This window comes from Canis lupus, chromosome 33 (assembly GCF_011100685.1).
Source record: "Canis lupus familiaris isolate Mischka breed German Shepherd chromosome 33, alternate assembly UU_Cfam_GSD_1.0, whole genome shotgun sequence".
NCBI lineage: Eukaryota > Metazoa > Chordata > Mammalia > Carnivora > Canidae > Canis > Canis lupus.
In genome coordinates, this window is record NC_049254.1 from 25,711,386 (window position 1) to 25,724,464 (window position 13,079).

The 13,079-nt window shown below is 33.1% G+C and overlaps 1 protein-coding gene across 1 annotated transcript in view; it reads right to left on the minus strand.

Annotated features, from left to right (window-relative positions):
* Positions 1-13,079, minus strand: part of IQCB1 (IQ motif containing B1) — a 65,747-nt gene that overhangs the window by 30,494 nt on the left and 22,174 nt on the right. Inside the window, exons 7-9 of the mRNA NM_001287550.1 lie at positions 4,069-4,247; positions 1,962-2,071; positions 1,226-1,335 (exon numbers count right to left, since the gene is read on the minus strand). Of these exons, the coding sequence (NP_001274479.1) occupies positions 1,226-1,335; positions 1,962-2,071; positions 4,069-4,247 (399 nt within the window). The remainder of the gene's footprint in view (positions 1-1,225; positions 1,336-1,961; positions 2,072-4,068; positions 4,248-13,079) is intronic.

The window sequence follows — 13,079 nt, forward strand, 5'->3', positions numbered from 1 at the left end:
TTTTTCCAAGGAACATATAGATGCCCAAAAGATACATGAAAAATGTTCAACATCATTTATCATCAGAGAAATGCAAATCAAAACCACAATGAGAAATCACCTCACATCTGTCAGAATGGCTAATATAAAAAGGACAAGAAATAAGTTTTGGCAAGGATGTGAAGAAAAGGGAACCCCAGTAGCAATTGCTGGTGCGAATGTAAATTGGTGTAGCCACTATGGAAAACAGTATGGAAATTCCTTAAAAAAATAAAACTAGAAATACCTTACAACCCAGCAAATCCATTAAGTATAATTATCCAAAGAAAATGAAAATACGAATTCAAAAAGATATATGCATGCTGTCTTCACTCCAGCATTATTTACAATAGTCAAGATATGGAAGTAAAAAAAAAAAGAAAAAAGAAAAAAAAAAGATATGGAAGTAACCTAAGTGTCCATCAATAGATGGATAAAGAAGATGTGGTATATAAATACAATGGAATGTTACTCGGCCATAAAAAAGAATGAAATCTTAACCATTTATGATAACATAGCTGGACTTAGAAGGAATTATGCTAAGTGAAATTAAGTCAGAGAAAACCAAATGCCTTATGATTCCACACTTATACGTAGAATCTAAAAAAACAAAACAAAGGGGTGCCTGGGTGACAAAGTCAGTTAAGTGTCTGACTGTAGTTTTCAGCTCATGTTGTGATCTCAGGGTTGTGAGATCAAGCCCCACACTCAGCGTGAAGTCTATTTGACATTCTCTCTCCCCCTCCTTCTCCTGCTCATGCTCACTCTCTAAGTGGATAAATCTTTTTTTTTTAAGTAAACAAAACAAACAAATCTATAAAAACAGATATAAACTGGTGGTTGCCAGAGGGGAGAGGAGTAGGGGAATGGACAAAATAGGTGAAAAGAGGTACAAACTTCCAGTTATAAAATAAGTCACAAGGATGTAAAGTACATCATACGGAATACAGTAAAAAATATTGTAATACATTTATGTGGTGACAGTTGATAATTAGACTTACCGTGATATGATGATTATTTCACAATGTGTATATAAATGTTGAATCACTGTACAACTGACACATAATATTGTATATGAACTATACTTCAATTTAAAAAAAGAGCAAAAGAAACATAAAAAAAAAATCAGAGGGAAAAAGCACCCTAAGTTTTTACTAAGATATAGCTGTCCTCTGAGATCATCATTCCTCTCACCAAAACTTTTTACCTGAAACTCCTCTGCAAAGTAATCACAGCAGATGGAAGCTTCTTTAATCTTTTTCTAGTTTGGAAACCCTTCCAATAAGCTTGAATCAAGCAAGCTGCTTGATGTAGTTTCTGAAATTAAAGGCCAGAATTAATTTAGAGACATCTCCACAAAAGTCTTTTTTAGCAATTAACCTCTTAATAAAATATGAGGCCTGGGCAAGTATTAATCTCTAACTCTAATAAGCTGGGCAGGAGGCAACAATTTCATAGATCCAGGACAGGTAAGCTCTAAGAATATTAAACCTGGTCTCCCAAAGGAGGTACATTAGACAAGATCCACAATGTATTCAAGATATAGTTGATAAGCTCTGCATTCTCCTTAATTAACATTATGTCTATTCCTTCTATTCCTTTTATAAGGATTTTATAATTCTGCTTCTTTAATGCTTTACCGACTTTGCTTGACTCATGCTGGGCCTCACTTATTCAAGCATTCAAGAGGATAAAGAACTTTTGAAACAGGATAAAAAAAAAAAAAAGCTGTACGGTTAAAAATTTGGTCCATAAAGGCTCCTTCACTCATCACACATCAGAACACCAACTGCTCTGAACACTGTGGGGGGGAGGGGGGAGATAAGAAAAGAGAAAAGACAGCAAATAAAAGATTTAAGAGGCTACCACTCTCCAGTATTTTGAAACTAAAATGTTTTACTGAAATGTCAGCAAATATTCAAATTAATTTTATAATTTATTACCTGATCTTCTACTTCCTGATAGACCTTAGGGGTTAAAAGGGCAATAAGCTGTCCAAGTTCTTGACTAAACTCTGTCCCAGGCTCATGTTTGTTTAATAGACTTCTGAGTCCTGAAATGGAATAACAAAGGCACAACACTTAATAATAAAATATGATTTGTTATCTAATCAGTATTAATTAGAGGTTAAAAAGTCTGGTTTAGAAACGAATACAACAGCAAGATTAATCACCTGATTTTTCTTTTTCTTAAAGATTTCAAGATTGAGATCTTTAGGATATTTCTCTAAGAGTTTTTATGTGCTCATCTGATGCAAAGGCTGTCTACTCAATATCTTTAATTAAAAAAAGGTAAGTGGGATCATTGTGGTAAGTCAAAGAGTAGAGATTTTTTTTTCCTGTTGGAACATAAATATCTTAAACAGAAACATTTTTAACATACTGAGTAAATGCCTATATTGTGGAAGTATTTAAACAGGTTATTATTAGTCATTCTTAAAGAAAATACTACTAAATTAAAATATACAGTATTATACGTAATTTGGGGCAAATCAATAGGTTACTGAGCAATTATTATACGAGACATGCTATAAATACTGCATTTACTATATTATGTTTTATTTTGGGATAAGTACTATTTCTAAGCACACTGGAATGGTGTATTACAATGTGTGTATTCAAAATAAAGTAAAATGCCCTTGGGTGTATAAGGGGGGAAGCCACCATATGGATCTGTCCATGTCTTTATGCTCTCTTCAAAACTCAAGTTCTCAGCAGTATTAACAATTGTAAAATATCTTGAGGAAACTGAGTAAGTTCTATTGAGAATAGGAGATGAACTGTTCAAGTGAAATTCCTTTATAATGAAGTCTGTTAGACATTCACATTTTTTTCATTTTAATTTAAATTCAATTTGCCAACATATAGAATAACTAACACCCAGTGCTCATCCCATCAAGTGCCTTCCTCATTGCCCATCACCCAGTTACCCCATCCCTCCACCCACCTCCCGTTCTGCAACCCTTTGATTGTTTCCCAGAGTTAGGAGTCTCTCATGGTTTGTCTAATTTTTCCCACTCAGTTCCCCTCCTTTCCCTTTTAATCCCTTTCACTATTTTGTATATTATCCATGAGTGAAACCATATGATGATTGTCTTTCTCCAAGTGACTTATTTCACTCAGCATAATACCCTTCAGTTCTATCCATGTTGAAGCAAATGATGGTCACATTTCTATAGAAGAAATCTAATTACAGAATTTAAAAATGTGTATCTGGCAAGTATCAATTAAAGAGCTCTGTTATTGGCACCTTTTCCCCCTCTCTATTCCTATAACATAAAATAATTAAAATGTTCATATAGTAATGACTGAAAGGTAAGTTATCAGGCATGATTTGAGACCCTCTGTAAGTCTGAATACTAAATACATCATAATGTAATGTTCTACCCTTTAAAAATTTCCACATGATATGGCCTTGCATTAGTGAGTATATGCATTTGATTTTAGAGGTGAGGAAGATTTTTTGTTTGCTTTGAGAAACAGCAGTGAGAGATCTGATGAGTAAATATTAACTGATGTTAAGATCAAAAGGGCTGTCAGTCTCTCAAGCACAGCTCTATTTTCTCTGGTAAAGTTCATCTTGTTAAGGTCACCAGTCTTTATGGTCATTATTTTACTATACTATATGGTATACTTCATACACAACTTTTTTTGTTTGCTTTTGTTAGAGAAGGAGTAAGTATCCATTGTAACCTCATCAACAAAGTACCATAAACATCTCTGAGACATGGAGCTAGCCTGATTATATATAAAGACCTTTCCCTGAATTAGTATCTGTTGTAATAGGGTTTTATCTGCACACTTTATTGACTTTTTTCAAAATACAAGAATTTTAGTGATTGAATACTTCTATAACAACAAGGAGTACACTGTTTAATCCCCATCACTATTTAACCACTAAATTGTATACCTGAAATTAATATTACACTGCCTGTGAACAACTAGAATTTAAATAAAAACTTTAAAACTATATAGGAATTTTATTTTCCATAAACCATCAATAAAAATGTCTTTTTGATACTCTCCAGTAAAGAAAGAATATATGCACTACCTTTGTAGCAGGCACTTAGTCTCAGTAAAATCAAAATTTCCTGATGGGATTCAGTCATCAGCAGTAGGAGCTTTGTAGCAGTACTTCTTATGACTGGGTTAGGAGTTGATAAAAGCTTGAAAACAACTTCATCTAAAATTGAATGTAGGATTTTTCCTTCTATTCTGAGTAAATCACCACTAATAGAAAAAAAAAAAGAGATAAAGAATATACCATTACTAATGGATGCATAGGTATCATTAAAAAATTAAAGTTTTAGCAACTAGATGCCTAACTGTGCTGAAATGCAAGAAGATAACCCATTTTTTAAATAGATAGCTTAGTTCCAAGAATACATCACATTCAATCAATTACTGTTAATTGAATTTCTACTGTGTGCAATACACTATGCTAGGTAAAACAGGGAATACAAGTAGCTAGAATGGCTTCTCTTCTGAAAAACCTGCAATCAAATTGCAGAAGAAAGATAAATGTACAGAATATTAAATAGATGATTCAAAAACTCCAAAGCAACAGTAAGAGGAAAATCACAAAACAGTACATGGGTCATTGCTTAATGATGTATGAAGACAAAAATGCTATAGGAATTCAATTATCATGGATTTAATATAGGAGAAATTTACCTTTCCTTTAGTATCTTCTTCATTAACACTAACAACTATCATCTTGTATTACAGATATGATGAAAACTTATCTGGAACTTAGAAATAGTCAAAAGAGATCACTGGGTATCTTTTACTTCCCCTTCCCAAAGGAATATGTGATTTTCTAGGGATGTGTACCTTTGCTTGATTACGTATTTATTGTTGATTAGATTTTACAATTCTGTAAAAGTAGAGATTGGCTTATAGAAAACAAGTAACAATGATTCTTATCTGAGAGTAATGCAAATAGATTGTTATTCAACAATACAAGTGGATTTTATCCAGTAGGAAAAATAACTATAAAGGTTACTATTTATTGTTCTATAACACATCAATCAGATTTTTTAACTATTAGCAAATTCATTTCAGTATTCCTTTGACAAACCAATCTATAAATCTCCCCTCCTCAAATTCTCCTTTGAACCTATTTAACATCTTACTGGTTCCTTCATTAGTAAGTGAGTAGAATAAAATTTTTGTTTTCACACGTCTTACCACCAGTATCATGATAATGAACATCTGTTGTGTCACAAAGTTTCCTTGTGTTTTATTGTAGCCCCCCCCCCCCTTCTCCATCTCTCTGGTAGCCTATCCCAGACAACAATTGATTTGCTTTCTGTCACTATAAATTGGTTTACATTTTCTAGAATTTTATACAAATTGCATCATATATATATTCATCTAGATTGTCACATGTATGAGTAGTCATTCTGAGTAGTAGTCTATTGTATGGACATACCATATATTTTATTCACCTGTAATGGACAATTGTTTCTAGTCATTGGCTATTACAGATAAAATTGCTATGAACATTTATGTACAAGTCCTTGTATGGATATATGCTTTCATTTTTCTTTGGCAAATACCTAGAAGTAGAACGGATGGAAAATATGGTATGTACACATTTGTTAATAAAATGTCAAACTAAAATAAAATAAAATAAAATAAAATAAAATGTCAAACTATTTTCCAAAATGATTATACTATTTTATCACACCCACTAGCAGTGTTTGATTCCTCCGTATTCTTGTCAACACTTGGGTCAGTGTATTAAATTTTAGTCATTTAACAAGTGTATAATGATATTTCTCTAATGACTAATGTTGCTGAACATCTTTTTGTGTGCTTATTTGTCATCCATGTATCTTCTTCATGAAGTGTCTGTTCAGGTCTTCTGCTCATTTTTCACACTGGGCCTTTTGAAAAAATTTTTGACAGCCTTTATATATTCCAGATACAAACACTTAAGATATATGCTTTGCAAGTATTTTCTGCCAGTCTGTTTTGTCTTTTTTCATTTCCTAGGCAGTGTCTTTTAAAGAGCGGACTTGAAATTTTGATGAAGTCTAACCAATTTCTTCTTTTGTGGATTTTACTTTTGGTGTCCCAGTGAGACAACAAAGGTTGTCTTTGTTGCAACTCAAGGTTATAAAGGCTATTTTTCTTCAAGAAGTTTTGTTGTTTAAATTTTACATTTAGGTCTATTATACATTTTGAATTAATTTTTGTAGTGGCTAAGAGGTATAGATTAAAATTCTTTTTCTCAAATATTGATAGCCAACTGTTCTATCACTCTGAAAAAGACTATCCCACTGAATGATGGTCACACCTCTTGAAAATCAATTGTTCATAAATGTGTAAGTCTATTTCTGGGTTCCATTCTGTTCCATAGATATATTTGTGTATCTTTGCATCAACACCTCATTGTCTTAATTATGCTAGCTTTATAAAGTCTTAAAATTGGGTAATGTTAGCTCTCCAACTTAGTTCATTTTCAAAGTTGGTAAGGTTATTTTATATCTTTAAGTCCTTTGATTTTCATATGAATTGTAGAAATCAGTTTGCCAATTTCTACAAAAATGAGATTTGAGTGGGATTGTATTTAAAATATGTATCAATTTGGAGAAAACGGAGATTTTAATATTGCATTCACATCTATCAACATGAAGTATATTTCCATATTCTTTAATTCCTCTTAGCAATGTCTTTTTATAGTTTTAAGTGAGTAGGTCTTCACCACTTTTTGTCAGGCTTAACCCTACATATTTCATATTTCTTATTGTATTTTAAGTTGCAGTATCTTAAAATTTCAATTTCTGAATATCAAACGATGGGTATAAAACTTCAATTTATATGTGTGTGTATATATATATATATATATACATATATAAATATATAAAGATTTTATTTATCTATTCATGATGGAAAGAGAGAGAGAGAGAGAGAGAGGCAGAGACACACAGGCAGAGGGAGAAGCAGGCTCCCTGCCAGGAGCCTGACATGGGACTCAATCCCAGGGTCCCCAGGATCACGCCCTGGGCTGAAGGCAGTGCTAAACCGCCGAGCCACCCGGGCTGCCCTCAATTTATATTTTTATACTGATTTTATATCCCACTACCCTTGCTACATTCACTTATTAGTTTTAGTGGCTTCTTTGCACATTCCATTGTTTTTTCTACATAGATGACAATGCTGACTCCAAATATAGAGAGAGCCCTGTTTCTTCCTGTCTGTACAAATAATTTCTTTTTCTTGCTTAACTGTATAGGTTAGGAACTCCAATACAATGTTGAATAGAAGTGATGGCAATGGAGATCCTTGTCTTGTCCATGATCATATAAGGAAAGCATTTAGCATTTTACCATTAAGTAGGTTTTTCCTAGATGCCTTTCATCAGACTAAGAAAGTTCTATCTTCTACTAGTACCACGCTGAAAGTTTTTCTTTTGAAATATCAGGAATGGATAATAGATTTTTCAAATGCTTTTCTGTGTCTATTGATATGTTTTTCCTTTTATTAATAAGATGAATTACACTGTTTGACTTAGAATACTATACCAGCCCTGAATTCCTAGAATAAACCCAACTTATTAAAAATATATTAACTTTTTAATATATTGCTAGATTTTAATATAATATCTTTCATTTGTTATCAAGTAATGCTGACCTCATATTATGAATTGGGAAGTATTTCCTCCTCTTTAATTTTCTGGAAGAACTTGTTTATGATTATTTCTTCATTAAATATTTAGTAGAATTTACCAGTGAAAAAGCTGTCTAGTCATGGAGTGTTCTTTGTAGGAAGTGTTTTAGATACAAATTCAATTTCTTCATAGTTATAGGCTATTCAGATTATCTACTGCTTCTTGTTTTTTCTGTTGCTTCTTAAATTTTGGTAGTTCGTGTCCTTCAAAGAACTTGTCCATCTCACATTAACAACCATAAAGTTGTTCACATTATTTCCTTGTAATTTTTAATACCTATAACTTTATTGTAATTTTTAATACCTAAAACTTTATTATATTGTTTCCTAATTCCTAACATTGGTAGGTTGTATTCTCTTCTTTTTTTTCCCTGATCAATCGTGTTACAGGTTTATTAATTTCATTGATCTTCTCAAAGAACCAGCTTATGGTTTCATTGATTTTCTCTATTGTTTTTGTTTACTATTTTACTGATTTCTGCTTTGATCTTTATCATTTTCTTTCTTCTAAGATTTTATTTTTTTAAGTAATTTCCACATCCAACATGGGGCTTAAACTTGTGAACCTGAGATCAAGAGCTGCACACTCTACCAACTGAGCCAGCCAGCATCCCTATTATTTTCTTTCTTTTCATTGAATTTAATTCCCTCTTCTTAGTTTTTTAAAGTGGAAGCTAAGGTCAGTGATCTGACACTTCTCTTTTCTAATACAGGTATCCCCTGCTTTTCAAAAGTTTGCATTACAACACTTGCTCTCTATGAAATACTTACATTAGAACTCAGCTTTTTTGCTAACTAAAAGAAATCAGAAGATTGTTGCTTTTACAAAAAAGGTGAAAAAAGTAAAAATAGCATTCAGCATTTGTTATAGAAGCAGTGTGCATCCCAAGAAGCCAGAGTGGTACCACCGAACTCCTTCCCTGGGAACTGCACTCAGTATCTCAGCATCAAACTGCCATCACTTTGAACTGCCTGTATCTGTGCTTTATCTCAATTTATTCTGTGCATCCTTTAGTAAGATGTGTCTTAAGGTATCAGCCTGGGAGGCTATTTTTTTGGGTCTTAAAAAGCTCAAAACTTTTCTCCATATAAATTAATGCTGTTTCTTTGCTTTATGCCATTTTGGCTTAGGAAAGGTTTTACAGGAATGCTTTACTTTCAAATAGTGGGGGAAATCTGTGTTGGTATTTAGTGATAAAAAATTCTTATTAAGGGTCGCCTACGTAGCTCAGTTAGTTAAGTGTCTGCCTTCAGCTCAGGTTGTGATTCCAGGGTCCTAGGATTGAACCACGTGTCGGGCTCCCTGCTCACCTGAGTCTGTTTCTCCCTCTGGCCTATTTGTCCTCACTCTCTAATAAATAAATAAAAATCTTTAAAAAGTTTTCCTATTAAGTATTGCTTTAATTTAGATTCATCCCAGAAATCTGCATATGCTGTTTTCATTTCTATCAATGTAAAAACAAATTCTAACTTAAATTTTTATTTCTTCTCTGTCCTTTGGGTTATTTAGATTATGTATTACCTTCCACACATTTGGGGATTTTTCAGAGGTCTTCTTGGTATTTTTAATTTAATTCCATTGAGGTTAGAGAACATACCTTGTATGACTTAAATCCTTTTACATTACACTAATTTATAAATAATACATTTATTTTCTTATTTTATGGCCCCAGAAATGGCCTATCTTTGTAAATGTTCCATTTGCATTTGAAAATAATGTGCATCCCAGGTGTTTGGTAGAGTGTTCTAAAAATGTCAATCAGGTCAAGTAGGTTGATATTGTTCAAATCTTCTACAGTCATAATTTTTTGTGTACTTATTCCATCAATTATCAAGAGAAGGGTATTAACATATTTCACTTTAATTGCATATTTGTCTATTTCTCCTTGCAAGTCTATCAATTTTTTCTTTGTATCTTGAAGCTCTGTTGTTAGATCAACAAATATGTTTTTTTTTTTTAGATTTATTTTATTTATTCATGAGAGATATACAGAGAGAGGCAGACATAGGGGGGAGAAGCATGCTCCCTATGGTCAGTCTGATGCTGGACTCGATCCAAGACTCTGGGATCACAACCTGAGCCAAAGGCAGATGCTCAATAACTGAACCACCCAGGCATCCCCAATAAATGTTTTCTTGATGAACTGATTCTTTATTATTATGAAATAGCTGTCACTGGTATTAATACTTTGCTCTGAAATTTACCTTTTCTGACATTAATATAGACACTCCAGCTTATTTTTGACTAGGTTTAGCATGGTTTATCTTTTTTCATCCTTTTACTTTTAACTTATTTATGTGTTTCTATATTTAAGGTGAATTTCTAGAAGAATGCATATTGTTAGTTCCTACTTTTTTACTCAATCTCTCACTCTCTTCCTTTTAACTGGGGGGTTTTCCAACCAGTTATATCTAATATAGATAGGTTTAAATCTGTTTCTTGGTGACTACCTGTTCCATTGTCCTTTATTCACTTTCTCCTTTTTTTTTTTCTTTTACTGCCTTACTTTGGGATAAATATTACTTTATGATTTGTTTTTACTGCCTTTCTTGGCTTATTAGCTATAACCGCTTGTCTTGTTATTTTATTGGTTCATTAGGGTTCACAGCATATTACCTTCAACAGAGTCTACCTTCAAGTGATATACTATTTCATGTACAGGTTTTCCTAGAGTGTTCTTATGAAACCTTTTATAAGTCAAAACTGCATAAAGTGAAAAAAGCAATTACCATCTTGTAGAAGTGAAAATCAGCTTTGAATTTCTTTTGGTTAGCAAAAACAGGTACTAATGTAGGTGTTTTGTAAAAGCAGAGGCACAAAGCAAACTTTCAGATAATAGGGAAACCTATTTATAGTGTAAGAGCTTTTAACATTATGCTTCCATTTCTTTCCTCATAGCCTTTATGTTATTGTTATAATACAATTTACTAACATATACGTGTAAACTCCTAAATACATTATTTTTGTATAAGCAAATATGATTATATTACATTACCATAAGAAAAATATCTTTTATAGTTAGCTATATGATTATCATTTCTGATATTCTTCAATACTTTGTACAAATCTACTTTCCTTCTGATTGAAGGACTTCCTTCAACATTTCTGGTACTGAGTCTCCTGGTGATTTCTGAAAAAGTATTTGCCTTTGTTTTTGAAATATACTTCCACTGGGTATAAAACTCTAGGTTTGATGGTTGCTCTCTTTCAGTATTTTAAAGATACTGTTCAACTCTTTCTCTTTGCATTGTTTTTGACAAGAAAGTTGCCATCATTTTTATCTTCATACCTCTGTATATAATGTCTTTTTTCCCCTCTGCCTGCTTTTAAGATTTTTCTCTTGCTTTACTGCTTTGATTTCTATGTATTTGGTGTCATATTTTACTGTCCTTGGGGTTTGATGAGCTATTGGAATGTGCAAGATCATAGTTTTCATCAAATCTGGAAAAATTTTAGACACTATTTCTCCAAATATTTTCTTCTGACTCCAATACCTCCTGTAGGTGCTCTAATTATGCCTATATAAAGGTGTTTAAAATAGTCCTACAGATCTCTAATTCACTGATGTGTTTTTCTTTTTTGGTTCCTTTTGTTTCATTTTTTAAAAGTTTTATTTATTTACTCATGAGAGACAGAGAGAGAGGCAGAGACATAGGCAGAGGGAGAAGCAGGCTCCATACAGGTAGCCTGATGGGGAACATTGATCTTGGGACTTGATCCCGGGACTCCAGGATCACGTCCTGCAGAACTTGGCAGGTGCTAAACTGCTGACAACTCCCCCCCCCACCCCCACCCCCAGGGATCCCCTCTTTTGTTTAATTTTGGATTGTTTCTATGGCTATGTCTTCAAGTTCGCTAATCTCCTATGTTAATTTGCTGTCAATCCTATCCAGTGTATTTTTCATATCTAGTTTGTAGTTTTCTTATCTACAAGTTCACTCTGGGTCTTATATAGGTCTCTATTCAACTTTTTGAAAATATGGAATACAGTCATAGTAACTATCCTAATGTCCTATTAATTCTAACATATATGTCAGTCTGGGTCAACTGATTCTTCAAATAATTGGTCCTGTTTTCCTGCATATTTACATGCCTGATACTTGCATGAATTTCATCTTGTTGGATGCTAGGTATATGTATATTCCTAAAAATATTTCTGAGTTTTCTTCTGGTTAGAAATTTTCAAATTCCATATACAAATCACATGCAACCAATGATTTCATAAAATTGGTATCAGATTGGTAATGGTTCTGACCAAAACTAAAATATCAGTAACTTTTTACAAAACCAAGCCACCTATTAATCTGTGGTATGTTCTAGAGCATCACTGCGATTGTAGTGACTCTAGATGTTTAGACTCCTATCTAAACATTTTTAGTTTGTGATAACTGTAAGAAATCATCACTTTATATTACTACAGGAAGAAGAAAAAAAAGGGATCAAAACAAAGATGGCACAAGTGGGATTTTCTCATCCTTTTAAAGCCCAAACAAAACATAACCACTTCTGCTAAACTTCCGCCTTTGTATACCTATTAATAAATATTTTTAAGACAAAGCCAGTTTTAGAAACCAGAGCAGTTACTTGGAAATAATTTGCTCCTTTTGGGTTCTGCTTTTATTTTGTTTGGATGGTCCAAAATAGCAGTCAATCTAGTGCTAATTATCCCCCAGCACTGAGATGAAACCTTCCTGAGTACTCTATCCAACGTTCCACTATTCATGAGGTTTTCCACTTCAGCTGTTGGGAGTCTGGCAATATTCTTGACTCTGTGTGAACTTCTGGTACTGTTCCTTTTCACTGTTTTTGGATTATTATTTTCTCTAACATTGAGTAGTTTCCTTATATCCATGTGCCAATCAGTACTCTATCAAATAACTGAAAGAGATTTTCTGACCTCTGGGGCTCTCTCTCTTAGCATGTAGCTCTTTCTTTGATGGTTTGTCTTGTGAACTCTAGCTGTTTTGTTCTCCCCAGACTCTCATCTCTACCTCTTCAACTCAGCCTGGCTAGGATACTCCTCTCTGAGCCACCGTCTGGAACCCTTTCAATGTTATGAGTGAGAAAAATTGTTAAGCTCACCTTATTCATTCCTTTTCCCTATGACTCACTTTCTTTCATTAACTTAAGTCCAGTTTCCTAAAAACTGGCTGCTTATTGTTTTCTAAGGTGGAAGGGTAAATCCATTTCTATTATTCCATCTCAAACACAAGTGGAAGTAAAATCTTGATAATTTTAATTCAGTTTTTAAGATCCATTTGTTTTAAAATCTATTTGGTACCAGTGCCCAAGGCCAAGATTTTATTACTTCACTTGGATTACTGTAGTTGCTTCCTCTAATTGTCTTCTTTGTCTAGACTTTTGTTCCCCCTTAAATTCTTCCT